The sequence below is a fragment of the Thalia democratica genome, chromosome 6 (assembly GCF_965202585.1).
Source record: "Thalia democratica chromosome 6, ktThaDemo2.hap1.1, whole genome shotgun sequence".
Taxonomy (NCBI): Eukaryota; Metazoa; Chordata; class Thaliacea; order Salpida; family Salpidae; genus Thalia; species Thalia democratica.
Window position 1 is genome coordinate 43,659,600 of NC_139170.1, and position 27,942 is coordinate 43,687,541.

Sequence of the window (27,942 nt, forward strand, 5' to 3'; positions counted from 1 at the left end):
ATGAAATTTTTCAAGCATGAAACAGATGACGTCGAAACAGCTCTGACGTCAGACTTGAGTTATGACGTACCGCTTCCGATCCAGTCGTTTCTATGGAGACAAACCAAGTGATGTTTATTTGATGTTCATTTTAATAAAATGTGTAATAAAAAACTTAACAACTATGTTTAAACTTTTAGCTATTTGTTAAGTTTTTAACTGTTTTTGTATGTTTTCTACATTAAGTCTATTTTCAGATAGTAAAGTTAGTTAAATTTTAGCTAAAACCTGTTGCATAATTTGAAAACCTTGTACACCTTTTTAAATTACCATAAATCGAACTAAATACAGTTTATTCCATAAAATTTTAAAACTTTGCATTTTATATATAAAGATAAACACAAATATATTTTTGACTCAGCATTTTCTGCGCAATAAAGCTTTTAGGTTTTATATGTTCATACAATAAAAGATTATTGTCTTAAACTAAAATTAACAGTTAACTTTTTTTTCAGTCCTTTTTTAAGACCTAATCTTGGAAAGTTGTATCAAGCGTCTTGCACTGTGAGTTTTTCGTTCTTGTAAGAAAAGTAACAATAATGATATTAATTGTTCACTTTTCGCTAATGAATTATTAAAAAAATGACTATATATTTTCAAACTTTTATCTCAAAAATGAGTCAATATAAATACTTATTAAAAAAAAGAAATTAACACTCATGATTAAAGTAGATTGATTGAAAATAGTAATACGTTAATAAGAAATTAAACAAAATAATTAACTAGATAAAATATAACATGTTTTTACAACATTAAAACATTACATTTAAAAGTACTTAACTAATCTGACTATTCATTTAACGTAAACTTGTACTTTTAAATTAAAAAGCCGCTGCACACAAAACTTACAACAAACAAACTTGAAACGAAATCAGCGCAGACAGATGCCATAAACGCGGCAGCAACACCTCTCATAAAAAATCAATTAAAAGCTTACAATAAACCTAAAATTATTTTATGAAGAGCTTCGAGCACGTGCTGATCAACGGGGGCAAGATACAGGGGCTTCCCCCGTCGCTGAGCAGGGCCATAGACAGCATCAGCAGGCTGAAGCTGGTCGAAGCGTGCCTGCCCCACGTCCTCCACTGCGGTGCCGTGCTGCTGGAGAAGAGCCTCACCGGTGAGGAGTTGTTTGTTGCAGTTTGTAAAAACGACATTTTGGTCGAAATTTCATGCTTGGGCGCGCCTTCGTTGTTTTGCCCGAAGTTCATTCGCCACATTATCAATTTAATATTTATTGTGTTTATAAAATATTTTTGCAGTTTTAAAAACTCGTAAACAAATGCACGTCGTTAGTTTGTTTTTGTTAACAGTTTTTTTCATATAAAGCTTTTGTTTTTCAATTTGACATGATGATGAATGAAAAATTTAAGAATAGAGTTTGCTCAGTAATCAAAACAAAAGTTTGCAGTGAAGTGTAACGTGCAGTTAACTTAAATCGAAGTAAATAAACAATTAAGCTTATTAAAACGTAAAAAAGCGTTATTTAAAGTTATTGTTAAAACTTAGTTTGATTTAAAAAGTCCATATGTATATATAGTGATCATCCTTCATTAAAAAAGTCGCATACCTTTTGTTTTGTTATTAAACATGGTACTTACTAAAATATTTAAAAACACACGTTTTTATAATTGCATTTTAAAAGTCTAATAAGTTTTAATTAGCAGACTTAAAGGTGGTAAAATTTTATTATTCTAAAAAAATAATTACAATAATATGAAAGTTATTAGTTTTAATAGTAGTAGAATCTATACCCGATATTTTCTTTGTAAATGAAATAAAGTAAATGTAAACTAATCTAATTTAAATTGTGCCTCGTAAATAAAGCTAAAATAACAAATAACACAGTATGAATTTAATTCAATCAAACTATTTTTAGCTGGAAAACACCTTTCTAACTGAAAATGTTTTAATAAATGCGTGGTTTAAACTTGAATGACAGTATAACTATTTTTATTTAGTTATCAAAAAATTACGCAAAAAAAAACCCAATATTCCTTCAAAACTTTTCATTTATGTAACATTTAATTTTTTTTTGTTATTCATAGAATTTTTGTAGTTTTTATTTTAGTGCACAGAATTGGTAAATAAAAAAGAAAAGTCTTATCTTTACAACTAAACTTTATACAAAGGCTTGGCATAAACTTTTTATTTAAAGTATTGATAAATGCTAAATTAAAAGACTTTCCGTAATAGCCTTTTAGATATGATCTTTGTGCAACGCTAGTTTTTCTCATCACGCGTAAAACTGCAGCAGGCTTTTTAAAGTCTACAAGGCGTTCAACACAAAAAATGCAGAAGGTCCGACAAATAAATAAAACAAATAGAAATATTTATTTGTGAACGGACATGCAGGGGTTCCGACAAGTTAACTTGTTAAAAGCTTTCGAGCCACAGTACTGAAAGAAGTCATACCAAACAGTTTTCTGTTATCATCAACCAAACAATCCGTTTTACTTTTGATCTTTAATCTTAAAAACTTGGCAAAAAGGGAATCGATATTTCAACGCGAAATAATTCACAGACAAGCAGGAAGTGCGGGGGAGCACCATCGAGCAGCTGCTGAGGATCCTGCACTGGATATTCGGGGACAGCAAGTCGGCGGGGTGCGGCAAGATAAAGGTGGACGAGATCGTCCTCTTCCTCTTCCTCTTCACTCCCTTCGTCGAAAAGCTGGAAAACTCCAACATCATCCACTCGATGAAAAAGTAACAAGCGTTAAACGTTTTTAAAATAAATTGTTTATCGTTTAAAAAACTTTGTAGTTTTTGTTTAAACGGTTAGAGTTAACAAACAAATTAAGTCTTGTATATACAACTAAGCTTTATTCAAAGGCGATAAAACAATAATGTGATATTTAATTACCTGCCGTGTAAATTTCAGCCGAACGAGCATTTGGGAGCAGCTGATAAAACACGAGCAGCCGAAGCTGCCGTCTTTCGAGAGGTTGTACGGACCGAGCGAGTCGGCCACCATGCTCACCGGCGTCAGCTTGCAGCACGAGTTTGTTTCAATTTGAACTTGATCGCTCGTTTGTAATGTCATTCAAGCGGGAATGAAAGAGAAATTGTGGTAATGCAAGTAGAAGTTCAAGTTTATGTCAAAAATCAATGGTTAATCAAAATAAAATGTTGAATTTTTGTTTGACACAAAAACGATTTTACCAAGTTTAGGTTGACTCAGATTCATCTTTTAGAAAGCTAATGCTGTCTTTTTCAATCAGATAAAATTTGATAAGGACAAACTTGCTAAAGATTTTTTTTGTTAATTAGCTTTTTAAAATAAAAGTCTAATCAACCAACAGAAAACTAAAAGTTTTTGCTTAATTAGCAAATGATAGAGTTTTAAAAAGTAAGAATAATACTACTTAAGAAAAATTTAACATTTATAACTTGCATAACTTCGATACTTATAAAGACTTAAATTTTATTTTTATTTAATTCTATTTAAAAAATTTAACCCACTTTTACGAGCTTAAAGAATAATATTTATAAACGTAAACGACAAAAACTAAACTAAAGTTTTGCCTTTTGGCATCTTCTGTAGTTAAATACGCTGCAAAGATAAGCAAATAAACTTTATGACGTGGTTATGACGTAACAGACACAGCCTATAGCCGATATGTCAACAACCTGACGTGCATAAAATAATCTATCGTCGTTGTTTATTATTAATTTTTGTATGTCTTTAGGCATAACAAAACTTATTATCAAAAGTTAATGAGTTCAAAGCTATATTTTATAAGCTTCTTTGCAGTTTTAGTTAAAGGTTGGTTTGAATAAGTTTACGCATTTAAGCATGTTTCGTGCTTAAGTGAAATTATTTTTTTAATGTGTTTTGTTAATTTTGAGTAAATCCTTAAGCAATAAAGTGAGTTTTATTTTATTTCCACCAATAAAAAACTCTTAATACGAAACTCGAGCTCGGTTATATTAATGCACTGCATGTAAAACAACACCATTGTTCACCACAGGAACACCATTTCCACCGCGTCCAGCGTTCCGATCAAGGCGAGCGTGACGGACGTGGCGGTGATTGGCTGCCTCCTCAACCCCCACTTCCGGCAGACCGGCGTCGTGTGGGGCCTCAACTACCTGCTGAAGAGGCTGAGGGGGGCCAAGAAGAAAAGCAGCTTTTTCGACACCTCCGACGACGACACCTTGTGAGAACAGCTTGTTGTAGTTTTGTAAACAACAGAGAGTAATTTTCTATTTTAATTTCACGGTCAAAGTTGTTAACGACTGTTAATTAAATACTGGTTGTAAAAAAACTACAGTACCTTAAATTTGTTTGATAGTTCATGGAAGCTGTTTTAAGATAAACTTAGTTACTTGAAATACATTTTGTTAAAACACAAGTGAACCAATCAACTATCTTAGTTTTAAATAGCAAAACTGTTAAAATTTTATGTTATAGGTAATTTTAATTGTTTACGATATAATAAAGAATTTAAATATACACCTATTAAAAACATCAAAAGTTATACTTTTGTAAAGTTTAAATACTTCTTTTAACGATTTTACCATCTATTTAAAACAATTTAGTTTAAATGAATATTGTTTTTAACCCGTCAGTGTTTATAAATTAAAAATCAAAATTTGACAATACTAAATCACAACTATTTAACTAGACAACAAACTTTTAAACACTGCGTTTAAAGTTTAACCAAAGCAAAGCAGGCTGCTGTTAAATAGGTTATTTAATGATGAATCGATAGAGTCATAATTCACGCGATAAAGCTGCCGCCAATTTTAAGTCAGGCAGCGGCGCGTTTGATCAATATTTTATATTAGCGAGCCTCTGTGACGGCTTATCATCTGTGCGAAAATTTAGCACTGAAAGCGGTTTTTATTTTAGAAAATATACACAACAGGCAAAGCAATGACCTTGTGTTTAAAGAGAACGTTCGCAGAGGAAACTTTCAATCGTTGAATTGTTCCGAAGGTTTGTTGCTAGCTTGTTTACAATTTGTATTTTAGAAGAGGTTTTGTAGCTATTCTTTAAATTTTTATCAAGTTCAAAACAATTTGCATTATTATTTATTCAGAAAGAAACAACAAGTTTAAAACTCAATACGATGATTCACCTGAAGTTTGTTTAATTTTTTAAGTGTTGTTGTTACCAATAAAACTTAAAATAGACTTTTGCGATGTTTTGAAAGAATTTTTTCCAGAAAATTATTAAGTTGATACAAACCAATAAAAAATAGTACTAGCTAAAATTGAATTTATTTAATTAGTTCATATTTAGAAATCAAACAACACAAAGCATAAATCATCATTGAGCCAAGCCTTTTCGTCTTTGAAAAAACTTGGATTTTCAACTTCTTTCAAAACAAACATGAAGCACTCCACGAAGGTTAAACACTAAATGTTATGTAAGCAACTATCAAACAACTTTATAATAAAAATTTTAGTCGGGTTTATTTTTTTTCATTAACTTAGAGTTTTATTTTTTTCTTTTGCTAAAAAAGAATCAGCAACCAGTTAAAAAAAAAAACAAGTCATTTCTGCTTAGACTTTTACTAGAAGCACGCACAATAGCCATGTTTAAAGCGACAAACAAAAAAAACATTTTACTTTATTCACCACAATGTCAAATATTCCTCTATGGAAAGCTTTAAAATACTTTTCTTCTTCGCAGAACGACAGCGAAGGAAGGCTGAGAAACATGGCGAGGTCCATCGTCGACTTCGACCGGACGGTCAACTGTGAGTTGTTGTTTGTTTTGCGATTGTGACGTCACTTGAAAGTTTATATCGTCAGGCATCAGCGGCAAGCTGGTGAACGGGAACGACGAAGCGAAGAACAACTTCAGGCCAGCCACGCTGCTCGTTGAGAAGGCGTTCACCGTGAGTTGAAGTTTGTTGTAAAAAAAAATTTAATGAAAAATTATATTAACTAAAATAATTTTCATCAGCTCACAGTAGTTGCTGAGACTTGTTTAATTCACCGTGAGTTGAAATAAAACTAATTATAATTACTGAAATTTATTTTCATAAGCTCGCAATAGTTGCTCAGATTTGGTTAATTAAACAGGGCTAAAAGCTCCGACAGAAACTGTAGAATATTAACGCAGGATATATTTTAAGTACTAGCTCAGTCATCGTTGGTCGTTGCGTAATTTTAAAAATAACTTAAAAATAAAAAAATACCGTTTTAAACATGTTTATTATGCAACTGGGAATTTTACACTTTTTTATTTTCTGTCTATAAAAATAACAGCTCTTTGACGCAGTGCTGGAAAAAGTCTACTTTTTAATCTTCCATCTGTCAAGATAATTCAAAGCGGTATTTTTTTAGACGGTGCGTTATGTTTCGCGATAGCGCGGTAATTCCAACGCGATTTACATCGAATTTGAAGCACAAGGTTTAACCTAATGACAATTTTGTTTTGCAAACACACACACCAGCACAATCGATATCACAAATCGAAGCAATTATCTTCGCTCTAAGCCTCCTGGCTCGGTGTGTAGATCAATAAGGCTGTGAATTTTCATCAGTAGTTCACCTTGTTCTAAGTTTACGTAGCACACAGCAACAATATAATGTAATATGTTGAAGTAAAGTTGTAACATTATATCGTGCACATACCAAATGACAAGGTTTAAAATTGTTTGAATTGGGTAAGTTTAAGTAAGTTGAGTTTAAATAGCAATTTTTTTTAAGTAAAGGCTATGTTTTGCTTGACAGCTGTAAAGCACAAAAAAGATATGAACCTTTACTCAATATAAATATTTAACCTTTAGCTTTTAAATACTTCAAAATACAAAAGTTCGTGCACAAGTTTACCAATTTTTTTTAATAAACTTTTCAGCCCCTGCCCGGCCTGCTGAGCCCGCTGGGAAGCTCGGCGAGTGTGAACAAAGGTGTGAACGGGTCGTCGTACTTGGACGCGGACGGGTACGTCCTGTTCATCGTGGTGGTGCGGGTCATCGAGAAGTCGCTGACCAGGTGCATCTCCGAGAAGCTCATTGAAGCCACCCTGTCGGTCGCCGAGCACCTCCACAAGCTGATTGAAAGCGCCGACACGGTAAGTATTCAAGTGTTTTATTTTATATTGTTTTTATTAAACGAAACACAGTTTCGGTTACTGAGTTTTTTTTAGGCGGAACAGTGTCAACCTCATGACTTGTTGTTGAATAAAAATATGTCAATTAAGCTCCTTAAAAAAATGTTGAGCGCTGTACTTCACATAGTTTCTAGTTTGTATTAAACGAAACAAAATTTACTTAAAGCGTTATTAAGTTCTTAATTTTTTATGAAACTGTTTTTAATACACAATAATTAAAAAAAAAAAAATAAGTTGTAAATTTTCATTAACTTTTTAATTTATTTATCTAAAAAAAATTAAACTTTAAGCAGACTTCTCTAAAAATATTTTAAATGATAAAAACACGTAAAAACCGAACAATTTTATTCTGATTAAAAAATTCAAGCAAAACAACAAAAAGAAAGCCCGTTGGTAGTGTTCCAACAAGCCTATTCTGCCTTCTAGTATTGATTAGATAAAACAGAATTAAGGCAATGTGTTTTAACATTTCATATTTACTAGCTGTGTGCTAGCAAACTTTTTCATATTATGAAACATTATCATTTTGCGTGTTTGTCAAAACACAACTAACTTCAAAACAGAACCCCGGCCTGAGGAACGTTGAAGCTTTCATCAAAATGATTTTTGAGCTGACGCGCGTTGTGAAGTGTCCCTGCAAGAAAGCTTACAAAGTTAAAAGCCAAGAAGCACTGAATTCATTGAGGCAGAGGGTTACTGACCTTGATTGTTTTTCAAATTAAAAATTGATCGTGCAACGCTTTTTTCACAAACAACTATAACTTGAAAAAAAGCGATGTTTAAGTTGTTTAAGCCTAAAATAAAAAGCTTACAAAGTAAAAACTATCAAAAATAAATAAAATTATAACTATTATTTTGTTATTTAAAAAGCGATAAAATACCATATAAAACTTAAATTTACTTTAACTTCAAAAACTCGTGCTTAGACGTTTAGTTTTTATTCTTTAAACGGTCCTTTAAGATTTTTTTAATCGATTAAGTTCAAGTTTTAAAACACGTTTACGCTATAACATTACATTAAAATTCACTTTGAATAAAAAGCAACGTGTACACTTGCTTCAATTTACCGTTGCACGCAGATGCTGGATATATTCTGTCGAGTTTATTTCAAGAACAGAAAGTTTTGCCAGCGTCACATGAAGGCAATTATCGCGAGCAAATCAATCAACTACGTGCTCGAGCTCTTCCACTCGCTGTTCTGCTACTGCAAGACGGAAGCTGACACCTGCGAAGTAAAAGGTGTTTGTTATGTAAACTGTTTCATTTTGATTTTATTATAATGTTTATATTGTTTTGTTTATTTATTGAAACAAAAGTGCGCATATAAGTTTTGTAAATGCTAAAAAAGCATTAAAAAACAAAGAAAATAGTAGTACAGCATGAATTTGCATACGTGTATTCAAATAAATGTTTAAAATTTTCTTTTTACAATATTATTAAATCAATACAACACAAAGTTCTAGTTATTTTCTGATGGTATCTTCAACATAAATCTGTCTTTATTTGATGCACGTTGAAGTCAATTTTCAACATGCAGATTTTCCGGAAATGACGAAATTAGACGACGACCCAATGAAGTCGTTCGAAATTGAGATGACGCAGAGCTGTTTCGGGGAATTTGTCGACAGATGCATCGATTGTCAAGACGAACTGCACATGGCTTGCAACAAGGTGGTTTTATATTGAATAAACTCAAACATAATATTTAATTGGCAACAGCGCAACTCGACAATTACCCAATATTTGATAATATGGTGATATGTTACAATGTTTTATAAAAATGCAAAAAAAATTTTACAAAATCAATATCGAATAATTACTACAGCTGCTATAGTAGCTACTAATTTGAATATAGTTTATTCAAATGTTTGCCAATTTATATTTTCTTTTAAGTTTTAATAAAGTATTTAAATGCAAGAATTATAAACGAAAACTTAAGTTTGATACAGTTTTTACAACAAATATTTAGCTAAACATAAACTAGCTTTTTTTTTTTTTTTAATTTTATCGAAATCATTTAAAAATGTTTAAGAAAATATTCCTTAAATATATAAAACAACATAAACTCACAAAACATGTTCTTGATTATACGGGATAAGTTAGAGCAATGTTTAATAATTGATTTAAACAGAACTATTAATAAGTGAAATAATTCAAAATTCAGGATTTGTACCTGAATGTTCGCAACTACATACAGTTTGTCAGAATTAACCATCCGTTTGTGTTCAACGCCAAGTTGCTGACGGTGATGATTGTGCCTTGCAAAAAGAAAAACAAATGGAAAAAAGAAAAGGTCCAGTTTATAAGACTTTTGTACAAATTTTTGTAAAGGATAATAAGTTTTTCTTTAATTTCTTAAATGATATAACAGTATATATTGTGTTACTATGATATTTTCAGTGTAGAAAAATGTAAGTAAAGCTTTAAACATTTGTTTTTCATTTGACTATGTAAACTTTTGCTAACATTTTATAACTTTTATTTACTTTTTAGCTATTAATTTTTCAAATAGATGAAAGGACCAAAATCACTCACGACATTACATAGCTCATCAGAAAATAGCACCAGCTTTCACAATAGAACGCGGTAAATTTTTTGTCAAAAATACTTTATCTACCTTCCGTGAATTTCGATAATTTTTTTTTGAATTTACAAAAGTTTTTGAGACATTTTGAAGTTTACCATTGACTTAAGAACATAAACATTTCAAACTAGTAAATAATCTTCTTTATAACACTTCATTGAAAGAGTTATGGTTTATTATATAAAAATCGTCACTTTATTATAAAAACGATCAGAACAATATAATTAAAGTTAATCAATTTGTATTCGTTTTGACGTAAAGTGCTTTTTACAGTCGTGGCGCGGTCGACATGCCGTTCAGTCCCCTGCTGGCGCGAACTCAGTCGGACAAGTGTTACCTGAAGAAGCACAAGTCGGTGTACTCGCGACGCAGCGCTGACCTGGAAAAAATGTTCGAGTTCCGGTACGGGGACAACCAGAAGTTTGTTTGTTTTTTGGGAAACGACAAGTCAAAAAGTTTTTAAAAACTTAGTTTTAGTTTGTAATACTGTTAACTCGCGTAACAGGCAGAACTTGGAGGAAAATTCGGATGAGAACGAGTCGATTCCGAACGAAGACACCTCCCTCTTCGACAAACTGCCAATTAGAAATCCGTTCAAGTCGAAAAATGTTAGCGAATTTGACCAAAATTTAAAAAAATTGAAAGATAAGTTACTGTGTTTTATTAGAAATTCAAAGTAATTAAAATTAGTTTGTTATTACAATTTATCTAGATAAAACGATTAACTTACGAGTGGGCGTGAACTGTTCATGTGGGCTTTTAAAATCAAGTAAATTTATATTCAGCAGTCAAATTAAACATAGTAAACGTAGTAAACAAAAAAAAATTATGAACCAACCAGAACACAGAAACGAATCTGGAAGGCAGCTCGAGAAAAACAATAATATCGCGGTTGAAAGGATCGATAAACATGCACGAAAAAGACAACGTGTCAAGAACCAGCTCACGTTTGCTTTACACTTGTGCTATAATTAAACTAATTGTTAAAAACAAAACTATATGATAAACAAACATTAGAATTAATAAAAACAAATTTAAAAGTAATAAAGATATCATACTAACTGGGTTTATTTTTTACTATAAAAAAACAAATATTTTATAATTAAAACTGACTTTTTTATGATAATTTGATGCATTATTAAATCCTTTAAAAGTTGTTTACTACTATCTCAAAAATATTTTTGTATTTTTGTTAAAAATATATTTTAGTGTACATGTTGCATCCTATTAACTTGACAACACTTAAACCCCTAGAAATATAACGAGACTATTACACTCGATAGTTTTTATTTTACTTTAAATAAGTCCTTTAAGTGCGAATTCTTTAACGTCAAGTAAAAACAACATCAAACTTACACTCTGCTCAAAACCTGCAAGCTCAACAACTTCGCAGGCCACTCGACGGCGACGATGCTGGACGAGATCTCCATGAAGGTGAGGAGGTTTCAAAGGAAGCAGGACGAGTTTCAGGTGGACCTTCAGGACGTGAGGAGGGGAGTGGTCATTGTGGACTTCCTCATGGAATCCTGCCCGCCCGGCACCGTTCCCGACCCCGTCATGCTGGCGGCGATACTCACTCAAGTTCGTGAAAAATGAGTTTTTAGTAATGTTAACTAAAATTTAGAATGCTACGTGTTTTCATGTACAATGTGTTTCGAACAGCACCTTTACCGTCGAAAAAGTTTTAAAGATTGTGAAATAAAAGTTATTATACTTTTTAATAAAATTTTAAAAACGTTTAAATTGTAAACTGATACACTAAACACTTTCAGCAACTACTATTTTTGTTTTAATCAAAACGATGTCGCTGCAACAGGAAAGCACGGTGCTGTCGCGGGCGTGCATGTACGTGCAAGCGGCTCACTTCGTGAAGAGATGCGCCGACGGCGATTGGCCTTCGTGGATGAACTGCAAGAACAGCAAGGTGAAGTACGACAGGATCAGGAACTGTTCCATGCACCTCATGCACCAGTGGGCTGTTGTGAGTGTTTTTGTAAAAAGTCATTGATTGTAATAAGTCTCAAAAGAAATTAAATTGCTTCTTTTTTTCTTAATTTTTTGCCTTTTTACTAGTTAATAACCCATTTAATTCTTCAACTCCGCGCTAGTCATTGCCCTAATAGCCAAAAGGATATATCACCCACTTTCGGAAACCCTGAACTACGTTAAGTATTAATAATTCTAATAAGCAATAAATTTAAGTGTTATTTATACTTATTTCACGTGTGTCGCACTAAATTGACAATGTTTAATAATTTTAGAACCTGTCCAAGAAGCTGCACGAGCTGCACAAAACGAAAACGCCCAACACCCCGGAATCAGTTGTTTCCAGCTCCGATTACCAGGAGGACTACTTGCGAGACAGTTAGTTTTTTAAAGTTGAAAAAAAAAATCTTAAAAAGTAGTTAGCTAAAAATTTTTTATATTTTTAAGGTCTGTATTAATTTTTATGGATTTTTCACGAAACAGCTTTTTCTCTTTTTTATTAGCGTACTTTATAAAGGTTCAATAATATTTGAAAACAAAAGCAGTTTTATTAACTAATTTTTCAAGTAAGTTAAAAATTTTTCAGCTGTTATCAATCCGAACGGTAACGACTGCCCATATGAGTTGAGACTGACCGTGGCAAACCTTATCAGGGAAATAACCAGCTTCATAAGAGATTCGCTTCCCACCATGAGCAAAAGTTCTGTAGATGACTACGATAAAGGTTTCTTATGGCTATGTAATGTTGTTTGAAGAATAACACATTTAGTTGCAGTAATACTGTTTCATTAGTTGAGCATTATTTTACGAGTAATTATTATTTTATCAAATAATATTAAATATACTTGGTAAAGCTCGATAAAAACTGCTCCTTTATATTATAATTTATTACATTAAGAAAATAAAAATAAATATTGGGTATTGAATTACCAATAATTATACTAAGATCAAGGCTGTTCTACTCCTAAGAAATCATCTAAAAAAATGTCGAAAACAACTGGATTAGTTCAAAGTGCGTTTATCCCTGAATCACAGAATAACAACGAAGACCTTAAAAAGCAGAAAACTTATTCAAGTTTAAACAGTTTTGAATATATAAATAATCTAGTGTAAAATATTCTCATACTTGAAAAAAACACCGAAGTTATACATTTTCATTGTTAAAGCACGTAATTATGAAAATACTTTAGAAGACTTAACTCTACAAACTCAACAGCATTAATATTACTTCTTGATCGTTCACATATATTGTGTAGCTTACAATTCTAAATAGCAGTTGAATATGTTTAAATCAACAAAAAAAATATGCTTAAATTTTCGTAACATTTATGACCATCAAAAATAAAAGGTATGATAAAAAGCTATCTTTCTACAACTTAAAGAAACCTTTTAACACAATTCTTAAAAAATACAAAATAGGAGACTGCATCGATATGGCCATCAAGCGGAAGTCGAGTGAGGACAAGTCTTCAGGACAAGCCTCGAACATCCGACAGAGCCGGATAAACGGAAACACGAACCTGCTGGTTCCCAACCTGCTTAACGCAAACATGACGCCTGAAGGACACATGGTCGGGTCCGCTTCTACGTTCAGCGTCGCTTCGGCCTACTCCGAGTACAATGTTGGCGGGAAGGAAGCGGAAAACCCGCCAAAAGCAGCCAACCAGAACAGCCAGCCGCCGAGCAGTCGCGCCACTTTCTGCTCGAGAAAGTGGGCCAAGAACGTGCCCTGGCTCGAGGTGATTTTGAAGATTAAAAATTATCTAAGCATTTACATCATGATGTATTGAATAGAATGTTAATACTTGGTAATTTATGAAATAAAATTTTGGAGTTAAAATATTTTTAAGACATGTCTTCTGACAGCTAAAACAAACTCATACAAACTTAAATTTCAATTTCATTTCACAATAAGTGTATATGTTTTTCGGATTATGAATACGTTCAAATGTATTCAAAAAATGAGGGGCGTTATTTTCCTAGATTCAAACTTAAACAAATCTTACCGTTTTTGTTTCAAGGTGATGTTTTTGCTTGAGAAGGACTTAAACGAGCACTGTTCCCACGTTCACCCGTGCGTGACGAAATGCAGCAAGAGAAGCTACAGGTGCTGCCTGAAACTGATGACCACCATGTACTCCGTGTTCGTCATAAAACCCAAAGTTTGTTTGTCTTAATTTAAGCACAAATTACTTGTAAAGTTTTGTGTAGAGATAAAGTAAATTTTAAAGTATTTTGAAGTAATTCGTTTTGCAGCGCTCAGCAACAAGATCGAGTGAAGTGAACGAAAGTGAACAAAAACCGAAATCACAGATTGCCATGAAGCGTCTACATAGCGTTTTATGGTAGTTTTAAAAATGTATTTAGAAATAGAGAACAGTTTAAATTAACAAACCTCAGTTTCAAAAACACACAGAAAAGCAACACATCGATAAAAAATAGTTATCAAAAAATAAAAAATATTAAAAGTCTTGTTAATAAACCTATGTACTTTTAAGCGACATTTTAAACTGTGTAAATAAAAGACATATTTGAAAACAATGATTTAAATATTTTATATTAATTACTTCATTCAGGTTTTTAATGATACATTACTAACAGTTACACCAAAGCGAAACAAATGCACTTGACGGAGGCGCCGTTAGGTACCTTACTGAAAGCAGTCTGCTCAATTTCAGAAAAACTGTTTGTTCAAATTCAAAAGCTCAGTTGGAAAATGTTACTCAATGAAAACTGCCAAAGAGTAGAGCTTGCAGGTTTGTTATAAGCTTATTGTAAAAGCACATTTGTAATGCTCGAACAAGTTATTTAAGATTGAAAAGTTTTAAAGTATGTTAAGCTTGTGTTTTCCATAAAAAGTGTTTTTAATTAGATCCTATAATCAAAAGTACATTAATACTACAAATCAATTAAGCTTATCAAAATGATTAAGAGCTAAGAGTTATCACGATAAGCTATCGAACATTCTAGATGAATATAAAGCATGACACAAAATTATTTGTTTTACGTCAACCTCAGGCGCTTTACTTTTACTTTGTGCCGCTAAAAGACCATTGGAGGTGAAGTCAACAATTCTCAACGACCTCAAGAGCGATCTGCCGGAAATAAGATGCGACGCTCTCAAGAAGGTACAGATCATTTGGAACTGCAGGAATAGGGTGTGGAAAAACGCTGAAATTGCTGCCAGAAGGGAATTTAAAGTTTGTTTCCTTTTTTATATTTTGAACTTTATTTTAAGCCCATTGTATTAATATTTTTAAAGCACTTTAAAGGTGTTAACTTTTACATTATTAAAAACTTCTTTATTTAAAAAAAAACTGACAGCTGCAAAATTTATTAAACAAAAACTTTTGTCTCAGCTGCTTAAATATTTCAAAATACTTTGATTATTTTTTCGTCATGATTCTTTTAGTTAAAGAATTATCATCTTTGTAAATGTATTTAATTATACACAAACATTTTAAAAACGATAAAAGACCACGAAAATTACTGCAAAAATCAAAGCAGATTCCGAACCCGACGTTCAGTTTCACCTTCTCCCCCTCAACGCTGGGACTCAGGAACGAGTCGCTGCCGGACCCGCCGTGGGTGCCCAACGTCATCAACATGACCGACCTCATCGCGCAGAACGGATCAGTCATGCAGAACTCGTTCGTGCTGGCCACTCACACGCTGTCAGTTTGATAAAATAATGTGTTGTTGATTTGAATAAAAAAAACACGTTTTGATGAAATATTTCATCCGTACTCTCGGAAACTTGTTTTAAACTTTGTTCTTCTTTACTGTTTTGAAACGAATGTATGTAAAAAAAAATTTCGCAGTTTTATTGAAATCTTTATTGAGGTTTAAACAATAAATTATTAGAGAGCTTTACACTTAAGGAGCCTTTATACAATTAAGACAAAAGTATTTTATTGAAACCTTACTTGTGTAGATGTAACCCTTAAAATACTTTTTCCATTCCCTCATACAAGATCGCACCTCCGGGAACAGCAGAAGACGAACCTGCTGATAAAAGAGTCGGAGGAGCGAGCGAACGCGAGGAAGAGGTTTCTCATCACCAACGAGCCAACGGTGATGCAAGTGAGCCACGAAATGAGGAGAAAGTGTCTGACGGAGGAAACTGAAGACAGTAAAAACGGTTAAAACTGCTTAAAGTATTTTGATTGAAGTAAACCAGATTGAATTACTTGTAACTTTTGATAATATTAATTTTTGTTTGTTTTTATAATTCAGCTTTTTAAACTAAAACATACTTCTAATAGTTAGAAAAATTGTGTCGTGTTTAATTTTTTCCTGGCTTTTATTTTATAAACAGTCTCTTTGAAAAACATGATTCAAAGCTTTACTTGGTATGTTGATTTAGAATAACTTTTAACTTTTTAACTAAATAAGCTAGTCAACAGACACAACTTAAAACCTGAAAAAAAATTCAAACAACAATTTTTTCTGCAGTCGACGGAGTTCCGGTGGCGAGCCGAAGGTTTTCCATCAGGCAACCGTCGGAAGCTTCGTGCACGGGGATCGATCCCGGCTCCAAGGAGCATACCGGAAATCACATGTCCCACTGCAGGTCCTCGCTGTTCTCAAGAACCGTCCACTGCGATCACGGTTTTAATTGATAATTATCTGAGCACTTTCCCTTTTAACTGCAGATGTTTTTCATTCTGCAAAGTGTAAAACAATAATGATCTTATGACCTTTGAAAAAAATAATAACAATGCACGCGTATGGTTGTGTAGTAACAGTATTTAAAAAGAATGAAAAATTGTACAAAAACTTTATATCTAATGAGGTATTTAATTATTTACTTACTAAAAAGTTTTTAATGCTTTGTATAAATTTTAAAAATATATTAAAAATAATGATTGTGAAAACAAATCAAACCTTGTTACTTAAAGTAACAAAAATATAAAGGCTCTTTTATTAAACTCTATCGTTGCAGTATTAAATACAGTTATTTTATTATCTATTTCTAAACTTTTACAAACAGCAGCGAGCCAGGAGAACATCAACATGAAGGGGGAGCTCCCCGGGGGAAATGCCGCCGGGGGGAGTTCCCTGTTCAGCAGCGGTCACCTTGCCAACTACCCTGTGTTTCCCACTTCGATCGCCGCCTGCATTCCCGCCATGATCGACCTGATGACCGACTTCAGCGTCGTTGATGGAGTTCAAGTCATCCAAGGTTTTGCTGAATTGTATTTAAATTGTTTTTTACAGTTTCGTGAGGTCTGTTTTCAGTTATAAATAAAATGCATTTTGCATATCAGAGTGAAAATAATTTTTTTTGTTATTGGTATACTTTCTAATGCTCTTTTTTATTAGTAAAAACATAATAATGGCTTTCAAAGTTAATTTAAATCAAATTGTTTTCACTTTCAATTAGACCATAAACATTAACTACATTTTCATAAAAATATCGATCTATTATATATTTTAAAGTAAACATAAATCATTACTACGAATTCAAGTTTATAACAACAATACTTGATTAACATTCAACCAAATAACAAACGAACCACTAGTGGGCGAAGTGGCGAAGGAGGTGATATTCTCGTGCATGATGGAGGACACCAGCCTGTTCCTCCGCTGCATAGTGGACAAGCTGACGAGCAGGCAGGGCAGCAGCGAGATGCTGACCAGGCTGAGGAAGCTGGTCAACAACACCATGTTCATGTCCCCCAACATGGCCACCACCCTCATCAACCATCTGGTATGTAAAATTATTTATTTTTTGATTTACAAAGCTACAAAGCTAAACTTTTTACGAAATTTAATAAATAAAATTAAGATCAGGGTTTCCCATACTCATTTAATACTCACCAACTTGGCAAGAATTAAAAAATAAAACACTCTTACTGTATTGAATATCGCCGTTTTACAATTTACCACTTCCTGATAGCTAAGATAGCTTGTTTTGATAAAATCTGCTCCAAAATAAAAAGCTAGTTGAATAATATTTTAAATACTAACTTCAGAGAAATTAATTTTTTGACTTACCGGCTTTAAGTTCTGAAGAACACTTTGTTTTAATTTAATCACTTAAAACATTATTATCAGATAGAATCAATTTCGAGGTTCTCACACTCGCCGCTGTCGGACCAGTCGACGGCGGAACTGGTTTCGGCGATCGCCAGCATTCTACCGAACGTGTCCTCAATCGACCTGAAGACCATGAAGCAGGCCCTCAACAAGGAGAAAATCGAGCTTCAGGTTGGTTCGAATACAATCTGAAACTTCACCAAAAAAACTGTCTTTAATTTGATAAAACTTTTTTTCTCTAGCTGTTTGTTACTGCGGGCATGTCTGGCACAAAAAAGTTGACGGTGTTTCCCCTGAACGACTACTACATACCTAGTGAGGTGAGTTAAGCTAAAAAAAGTACTGTTTTACTTGAGTTCATACTTTAAAGGTTTTAAACAGTCATTTCATATGTTTGAAAATTAATTTAGAAAACGAATTTGATTTTTTTTATCGAACATTTAGTGAAGAAAATTTTTTTTAACAGTAAAATTAAAACGAGCTTTATGATTTAATTTACTATTGTTAAAACTAAGATTATCTGATCAATGATGTTTAAATGTGCTTTACAACTTAATTGCTTATATCTTACTTGATATTTCAAACAACTTATTCGAAGTTGAATTTAAAAAATTGAAAAGTATTAGTCTATTTTTTTTACTTTAAAGATAAGCTAGTTTTTGTGTATTAAGCTTGATGAGTACCTTTCCCTAAACAATAAAAAAACTTTAATAAAGTTTTTCATACAATAACAGATAGAAGTGAACGATAGAACGAACTTTGAAAGCGTTTTAAAGGAAACTCTGACCACGATAACAGTGGACGACATGGAAAACTACCACTTGATTGACAGAAAGTCACAGCAGGTCCTCTGCAGGCATTGTTACGTGCGCGACTTTTACCAGTTCAGCAAAGACTCCGTACCTGAGGTCAGATTAATTGAAAAGACCTTTTAAAGTTGTTTTTATTAACTGTAGAGCATTAAAATTAATAAAAGCGATAAGTGTGAAATTAAGTAAAGCTTTTTTTTAATAACACTTTAGTTGTTCAAATTTCGAAAAACATATAAAGTACAGATATTTTTTTAAACTAAAAGAATGCATTATTTTTAGAAACAGCTTATGTTTACGATTTTTAAAGTTATAATAAAAAATACAAATAAAACGGGAATATAAAAGATATTATGTCTAAAGAAGTAAAAAATTTTTACTCGAACTAAAAATTCGAACTTTTTTATATTACCATTACTCTAAAGTTCTACTCCAGTAATCTAGCTTTTTTATGCTGATTTATGTTACAACATTTAAAAACATACTGTTGGTTTTTAAGTTGGTTCTTGTGAAGAACAAATCAGACGAGGGCATTCAGACGACCATAGTGGACCACGTGGTCAGACTGAAGCTGAACGAAATTGCCAGGTTACGGGTCATGTGTACCGCGTTCCAGTATCGCCATGGCAACGTGGACCAGCAGCTGAACGCCACGTTCATTTTGGAAGAACTGAAAAAGCTGTGGTCTTTTCCCAGAAAGGTTGCTTTTTAAAATACTTGTGACGTTGCGATATGTCTAGTGTTATTAACAAAATAAAATTAGGTCAGAAATATTACAAGAATCTTAAAAGTTTTCTAACTTTAGTTTTTCTAAATAAACTGAATTTTGTGGTCTTGTTATTAACAATTTAGTTAAACGTTAAGAAAGTTTGGTATTAAAAACGACAACATATATTTTTGTATGACTTAAGCTAAATCGTAAACTAAATTAGTTAACATTCAGAATAATCAAAATTAAGTTTGTTATTGACTCTACTTAATAAAAAGTAATTTAAATCTACCTTTTAAAAAACTAAGTAAAAATGAATTTTATAAAAATTAATCTATGTAAGTTTGAAGTATATATAGAGCCATTGTCTAAAATTTTTTATATAAAAAAAAGCTTTGAAAAACAACTAGATTATTTTTTAATAACTTTAAAAAACTAACATTAAAACCAGGCAATTGACGCTGAGGTATTTTTATTTGACACAAAATATGAGAACGAAATCCGAGATCTTGACTCAACACAAAAGTTTTACTGGATCGAACTGATATCAACTGTATTTCTTTCTTTGTCAAGTAAGTTTCCACGAATAACATAAATTTTTGAGTTTATTAAGCATGCTTTTATAAACCAGTTTTTCAAATTTCAACCATATACTTGTATTAGGGCCTTAAAAAATGATTTTATTAAATTCGGTGTTATCTTTCTATCCATTTTTTTGTAACCTATTTACAGATTAGTCATGAGCTCTAAACTGTTGTTGACAATATAATCTTGCATTTTTAACATTAAAAAAACGTAAAAACACATTCATAACAAGCTTCATAAACTTGACAAAATAACTTGACTTTTGTTAAAATCTTGAAGAGCTTGTTTATTTACATAAAAAATAATCAGTACTTTCTACGAGAACATACATAGAACATTAAAATTTTCTCACGCAAAACAGAGGACTACAGCTGGCAGAAGGAGGACCTGAAGAGCTTCATCAGCGTGTGGTGCGGGATAATGATCCTGCACACCAGTCACGCTCCGCTGCTCACCAAGCTGTCCTCCACGCTCATCGACATATTCACCAGGTTCAGCCGGGCGTTCATGATGCACGGCTACAGCCTCATACTGCCCACCATGCTCAGGGTTGGTACGTTATGAGGGCAGTGTGTGTTCGAAATTAAATAGTCAACACAGACAAGTCTATAACCTTGTTTCGCTTTTTACTTCTGCTATTGTTTGCATGTTTTCATACGTTATTTAAAAAAAAAGTTTTATAATGGTGATAGACGTATCATAAAACGGAACAAACTTTAAATATATTTTTAAGTGATGTAAAATTGTTCTTTAGCGTATAAATTTCTACGACTTAACAATTTTTTTAAATCTCTCATTTTTGTGAACGTTTTATTAGCATTTTTAGAAAACCTCAGTTGCTTTTAAGAAAAAAACTTAAACTTTAAAGTTTAAGACAGGGGTCGGCAAAATGCGGCCCGCAAAGGGTAATAATGTGGTCTGCGAGCGTATCTTCATTTTAAATTGAATGTGGCCCATGAAGTATAACCTGCAGCCCAATTTAAAAAAAAGAAAACTTTAAATAGATATTGGAATAAAATCAAATAATTATTTAATTAAAACTTGAAAGATACACAAGGTATTCTGAGATTTGTAGTGAAAAGTAAAAAGTAAAACTGCACTTTCAGCCCGTAAATGTTTTTATTTTTGAAATTTTGCCCGGAAACACCAAATGCCTGCCGACCCCTGTTTTAAGATGGCATATCTTTTATTTAATAATTCTAAGTTTTTTAAACAGTTTACAGGGTTTAAGTGACGTATTTTTTCGTTTTCAATATAATACAATATTAGTAAATTACGTTTAATTAGACAAAATATTTTTAAAATGAACAAAGTTAAAATATTTTGGGATACTACAGCTAAACTAGATGATGTTTAACATCAATTTATAAATTTATAGTTTTAGTTTTATTAAATCAATCTTTCTTTTTTATTTGAAAACAGCTTTTTTAACATTGTTATTACTGTTTTTCTATTTACATTATATCCAGAAATAGTTTTATAAATTAAAAACAAACGGTTTTAAGTTGTGTATGATTAATAAGTTGAAATTAGTACTTACTTTAGTTGTACAACAAACATTACGAAAACAAAATGAGTCGAAGCTGCCTGGAGCTGATGTTCAGACAAATGCAGAGGGTCCACCGGAAACCTTTCATACTTGAACTATTTTCATGTGCCTCCGCTCTATTATCAGTAAGTTAATTTTTGACTATTTTATGTGATTTTCAAGCTTAAGACTCGAAGAAGAAAGTTTTTAGTATACCAAACTTTAGGACAAATAAATTGTGTTTCATAAAATGCTTAAAAATTACAGGTTTTTCAACTACAGAAATTATTTTAACTTTGTTTAACTCAATTTATTTTAGGAGTATTATTTTCGGTCGCAATCATCAGACAAGTTCGACCAAAAAGACGATTCGCTTTCTCCTGAAAACTTCTTCAGAATTCTTGTTTCGCTGCAGCGTACCAATGAAGCAGACAGACTTGATGTTAGTTGTATATGCAGAAAAAAAACCTAAAATATCTACCTTTAGAGTTAAAATAGTATCAGAAAAGTTTTAAGAGTGTTATAACTCGATATTTAATTACTCTCATCTTGCGTTTTCAAATGACTTGCATATTACAAAACAACAGTTTTATTATTAAAAACTCAGCAAAATGTAAGCACCTTTATTTTTTTTACATCTACTTCGTTAAAAATTTCTCTTCTTTACACAATGATTAAAACTAACAAGTGTTGTTTCTACATATACAAAGTCAACAAATAAATGCATCAGGTAATGAGGTCAGTGACAGCAGAGAAGCCGCTAGCTCCCGACATGCTGTGCGTGGACGGAGACACTGAAAACTTTTCTTTTGAACACCATTTCAGGTTTGAGTTGTTCTTGCTTGCGCTTTTATGCAAAAAAACGCTTTAAGAGCTTTATTTTTTCTATAGCGAGCAAAGAGACGTATAATACGTGGTTAAAGTTCACTTGGTTATTTTCTAACTTAATAGCAATTACTGTAGAAATAATTACTATTAGAACAAAGAAGAATTTTAGTATTGATTGTTTGTTTCAGACACATAGAATGAAAAAATTTTCAAAGAGTTTCTTTATAAGTACTAGTTTGTATTTCATAGATTTACTTAAAACTTATGAATAATATTTACAGCCACTTATATATTCGTTTATTTTCTGTCTGAAATTAAATACAGCCTCAGTTAGGAAAACAACCTTACCTAAACGAATTGTGTATTTTGTATGACAATTTTATATAGTCGTTTCAATTAGTTTGAATGAGCTGCTGTGCAAAAACTAAATCAACAGTTTAAGTACATTTTTCTAACTATTGTAAATTAATAATGTAAAAGGTTGGCTGTGACGGTGATAGCTTACAACCCGGAGTCTCCGAGGACGCTCGAGATGCTGAACGTGATCAACAGCTTGCTCTTCTGCTTCTTTGAGCACCTCAACCAGAAGAACAACAGGAGGAGTACTCCCAACACTGAAGGTTGGAGAATCATGAATCTCGTTTGTAGTTTTTTGGACAAACAAACAATTTGAAACTAAAAAAAAATTTTTTACATAATGTTAAAAAAATAGTTTTTTTATGAAAAGAATACGTTATATTTACCAGCAAAATTAAATTTTTAAACTATTATAATATATAAAAAATGAAAAGTAATAAACTAGACGGTTTTAAAATAATGAAATTAAATTTTAGAATATAACAAAATCTTAGTTAAACTTACAAAAAAATATTGTACGATTTTTTTTTTAATTTCTAATATGTTTAAACCGCTTTAGTACAATACATTTTGAATGATTTTTCAAATTCAAATACGCTGGTTAACTAACTAAGCTTGAAAAACTGTTTGTAATGTTAAACCTGGGGTCGGCAAATCCCGGCCCGCGACATGCAAAAGTAGAAAACCTAGTTTTTTTTATGATTAATATATACAAACTTGTTTTTTTGCCAATGTTTCGTTTACTATATTTTTTATACTAATTATTATTGATTTAAATCACAGTTTATTTTTTTTAATTTACAAACTGCAAAAAAAATATCGGTATTCTTAAGTCGCACCTTAAAAGGACTATCGTAGATGTTTAAGTCACAACGACTTTATAGTATGCATAAAAGGAACCGTATCGTGTATAAAAATTTACTTAGCATATTACATATTATTAGAAAAAAAATCGAGTTACAATTTTTTTTGTTTATTAAATAGAAAGTAAAGTAAAGTTTTTAAATTAACCTTGACAAGTAAAAGTAATTTTTACATTCAGTATTGTTTATTTATAAGTGTTTTTCAAACAATTTACGTAATTTTATGCACTTACAGCGTTTAAATAGATAATTATAACTTTTATTTTTCGAAAACCCGCAACAAAAAATTTCAAAACTTAAAATAAACTGTCATCTATGAAGTTAATTGATCTTTAATATTTATTAATTCTAGTATTCTTTTAACAACTTTCTAAAATTTTTTACTTTTTCACAGAAATTTCAACATCACAATGAAATCATTTTAACCAAAATAAATTTAAACTACGTGTTTTTTTGCTAAAACAAAAAATACCCGATACGTAAGAAGAAATTTTAATAAGCTTAAACAATGTTTTCTCGCAGCGAGCATGCAGGAGCTGCGAAAAATTTCAATCAGCTTTCAGTCGTTGCTCGCTTCCGCGGAAATATTCACGAAAACGTTCCAGCAAAACGACAGCTTCAACGACCAACAAGTCAACAGCAACGCCAAGCAGGAGACCGATCCAGAAAAGTTAGCGCCGTCGATTGTTTCCATCAAACTTTATGAGTTTTGTTTTAAAATTTTTACATTTGTCAATAAGTTTTTTTATCTGTTATTATATTTTGAAGTGCGTTCGGATTTTTTTTCTTTTGATTTAAAATGCCTAAAAAAAATAACAGTATGCGTAGGTAATTAAAAATAAAAAGCGAAAATTAAATTAAGCGAACTCGGTAAAAAACTTAAAAAAAAATATTGGAAGTTTAATTAGTAATTCATCAACTTATTTTTTATAACAAAAACGATGAAAGTAAAAACTTTTTCACTGTCTTAAGAAAAATTTACGTCAACTGCATTTTAAAAGCATTTTATATTGTAAGACTTGTTTTTTCAAGCGCTACAGACAATTAGAATAAATCAAAACTAAACTGTGGCTCAACGCAGGGGTCAAGCAAACGCGGATTTGTCGGCGAAGATGAGAAGGGCAATTGACGAGTTCATAGTTCCCAGGGACCTCATACTGCAACTCTGCACAACTTTTTACGTGAATGCCCACCACAGGTATTTGAAGCTTACTTACATTATTTACTTACTTATTTGAAGCAGATTAAGCGTTTTACTTCAGTCAAAGTCTTTAAAAATAACAGAAATATTAAATTTACTTCAAAGTACTTTTTTTGTAAGGACAGACTGAAAGCTTAAATTTTTTTTACGTAAAATAAACTTAGATATTTAATTTTCTCAACAAAAGCTGTATATATTTTTAAACAACAACAACGTTAGAGGTTATAATTAAGTTTAATACGAAAAATCAAAGTTTTTAAAAGATATAAGTCTTTATGCCAACTTTAAAAGCCAGTACGTATGTTATGACTTAAAAAACATTTAAGTGAATATTTGCTGTGTTCGTTTAAACGCTTACAAAAACGTTTAGAAAAATTGAGGAAATTAACAAAAGAAAACAAAAGTTTTTAAACTTGCAATTATTTGTAACATACGATTTGTAACAGCTATTGTTGTAAATTCTTTTGTTGAAAATTTCTAAGTTTATTAAACTGGTTTAATATTTACATTTCGTTAACATTTTTATCCGTCGTGCTTATCAAATTTAAAAAGAAGAACTTTGAATATTTTCAGATTTCGAAACATGAAAAACGGGAACGCAGAGCAAATTTTCAATTCAAAGTCTCACATCAGGCTGAGCGAAGTTGCTCAGTCGTTACTCAAAGTTTGTTTTCATGTTAAAAATCAAATTCTTAGTTTAAACTCAATTAAGTTAAATTATTTAGATACAGCTATAGTTTTATTAGGTCAGCATAAAGAAATAATTTAAACGTGTCCAACAGAATTAAACAATTAAAGATTATTTTATAACTTTTAAAATTATAAGTATCTTTTTTACTATAAACATGCTAAAATATTGTCTTTAATACTTTGTTGCAAATTTATAAACTTTTTTAAAAGATTTATAAAACACACAAAACTTAAACAAACAGTTATACGTTTGCATAATAACCTAAAAAAAATTCAAAACTTGTTTCATATTTTAATCTAAAACGAAAGTGATTTAAAAAAACCTATTATAAGCATCTTTGTCTGAGCGATTTAAAAATTAAACACGTCTCACTAGTTTCTCACAGTATTATCTTTGTTAATAATCTATCTTAACTAACCAGATAATATACAATGTTGAAATTTATATTTATATTTATTTTTAGGGTTCACTAATACTTTTGCTTAATTACTGTTTAAATGAAATATTGGTAAACTAGAAAACATTGATAAATTTCGATTGTGCAAAACAACAATGCAGTAAAAATAACAGATTGAACTTTAAACAGAATAAAATAAAAAAAGTAAATTTATAATCTAAATTTGTGTCTTTTTTACTTTTTGCAACCAATGAACATACAGTTTTTAGTAAACCAATTCTATAACCTTTAGATACTAATTTCTTTACTACAATATGTCAAATAGAGGTACATGTCTATCAATGTAGTAAACCTAATAAAATCAATAGCATTTTAACACAGACTTACAAGCTGTTCTAGTTTAGCTTAAGTTTAAATTAAGTATTTAAAATTTTTTGATCGATAAAATCTTAATAAAATTTATGTGTATTTTGCGTGATATATAAATAAATGTTAGGCACACCAGTTTTAAAAATAAGCTTACACTCTTGCTTAATTTTATTCGCTTAAAGTTTCATTCTTTTTTAATATCAAAAACTACTTAACAGTTATTAAAAAAAAAAAATTAACACCAACTACCCACTTGAACGGAAAACTCACTTTTCAGCTGCTCACAGACGAAGAGGTGTCCCTTGTGAGCGTTGGCCTGACGACGTACATCAAATACTACTTGCCGCTAGTCGATTGGTCGGACCAGTCGGCCAGGCCCGCGCTCTTTGCCGTCCTCAAGCGGTTGGACAAATTTTTCCAAAAGTTGAGCAAAAGCAAGCACATCAGGTTCGTTTTGAAACCGCTCGCGAAAGTATGAAAAAATAAAGATAACGAACAATAAAAAATATAGTTCGTACGATTGTGTAACGCTTTTGATCATAAAAAAATTCATTAGTATTCATTAGTATTCATATTCATTAGTATTAGTATTCATATACAAAGTCTGATATTTCGACTTGCTTATACTACAGGATAAACATTGTTGTGGTCTAATGCAATGAAAAATAAACAAAAAGATAAAAAGTTAACTTATACAGTTTATATACAGTCCAGATCACAAAGTTTTATAAGTAAATGTTCAATATACAGAACGGAAATCGATGATAGAGCGGTGTGGATGGTGCTGACGGGGCTTCAGGACTTGTTATCGAGGCAACCGGCGATCGCGCATGTACCACACCTGAAAACATTTGTAAACGTTAGAAAAATGTTTCCTTGAAGCTTTTGTAGATCAACTTGCTACTAGATGTGTTTGTGTGGTTTTAAACTGTCATGTTTTACTAATTTTGCTTCGTTATTCAAACAGGTGTGCGCTCAAATGCAGATAAACTCGAACTTCAATTTCAAACAAGAAGAAAAATATCCGCTGGGAATTTTCAGGGACGCCAAAATTTTGTCGCCCTGCCTAACACCTGAAGTTGTCAAACTAGTTGGTTGGTATTGAAAACAAAAAAATATTTTTTGCAAGTTTTTCATGTGTTGAATTTACATCAATTTTTAAAATGATCAATTTATATGTAAACTTGATAACAAACTCTCAGTTCAAATTGAGCTATAGTTAGCAGTTTGTTTATTCCTTTATTTAAAACATAACTTCACAAAAATTCACCCAAAACGTATCTCGTGCAGTGTTACATTCCGAGGCTCTTCGCTCTGAAAACTGCGGGCTGAAAAACTTCATGCTGACCAATCTGAGCTTGGGCGGTTTGGAAAACTTCATCCTCAACTTCATCATTCCTATTTGTTATTCCGCTGCTTCAGAAACCGCCATATACCCCAAGGTAGCCGAGCAAGATCCGAAAAGTAAGCTGAAACTAAGAGTGATAAATATCAGTTTAACATTAACAGAAAAATTAGTTTCTTCAAAGAATATAAAAAAAATTATTAAGCTTCCTTTTATAATAAAACCGGAGAAAAACTTCTTAAAGCTTTACTATAGGTTTTTCAATAAAATTAATTAAAATATTTTAAAAATGAATACAAAATACGAACCAGTGCGATGGACCTTACCCATCGAATCGAGCGATGCTGAGCAAATTGTAAATATTTTATTTGAGGGCATCAAAGGAAAGTATAAGAAAAAGACAACAGAAATAAGCCAGTTACTGTCTGCTACAAATCCAAGTATGTTTTAAGTTTTTTTTTTCAAACCTTTCTAAAATTATGTTTTGTACGTTCTAGGTTCCTTTTTTGTTGTTATTAATTTTTTTTTTCGAAAAGAT

General features: G+C 31.6%; 1 protein-coding gene across 1 annotated transcript; it reads left to right on the forward strand.

The window, feature by feature from the left end:
- Positions 1 to 27,659, forward strand: LOC145839107 (protein unc-80 homolog). The gene is made up of 50 exons (XM_082946716.1): positions 1 to 107; positions 495 to 543; positions 1,003 to 1,159; positions 2,564 to 2,747; positions 2,923 to 3,042; positions 4,013 to 4,201; positions 4,913 to 4,983; positions 5,087 to 5,130; positions 5,683 to 5,749; positions 5,805 to 5,890; positions 6,856 to 7,071; positions 7,674 to 7,802; positions 8,190 to 8,349; positions 8,648 to 8,781; positions 9,275 to 9,408; positions 9,968 to 10,114; positions 10,200 to 10,302; positions 10,536 to 10,641; positions 11,088 to 11,275; positions 11,511 to 11,675; positions 11,956 to 12,058; positions 12,267 to 12,404; positions 13,100 to 13,419; positions 13,702 to 13,842; positions 13,937 to 14,025; positions 14,282 to 14,436; positions 14,699 to 14,880; positions 15,188 to 15,354; positions 15,655 to 15,821; positions 16,136 to 16,291; positions 16,674 to 16,865; positions 17,206 to 17,393; positions 17,741 to 17,893; positions 17,965 to 18,042; positions 18,457 to 18,630; positions 19,031 to 19,231; positions 19,692 to 19,812; positions 20,187 to 20,374; positions 21,371 to 21,499; positions 21,673 to 21,795; positions 22,084 to 22,178; positions 22,662 to 22,801; positions 23,924 to 24,071; positions 24,483 to 24,599; positions 25,176 to 25,266; positions 26,337 to 26,506; positions 26,810 to 26,918; positions 27,027 to 27,153; positions 27,350 to 27,523; positions 27,610 to 27,659. Exons 1-50 carry the CDS (start codon positions 1 to 3, stop codon positions 27,657 to 27,659), a joined length of 6,942 nt encoding a protein of 2,313 aa, XP_082802842.1.
- Positions 27,660 to 27,942: the final 283 nt, after the last annotated feature.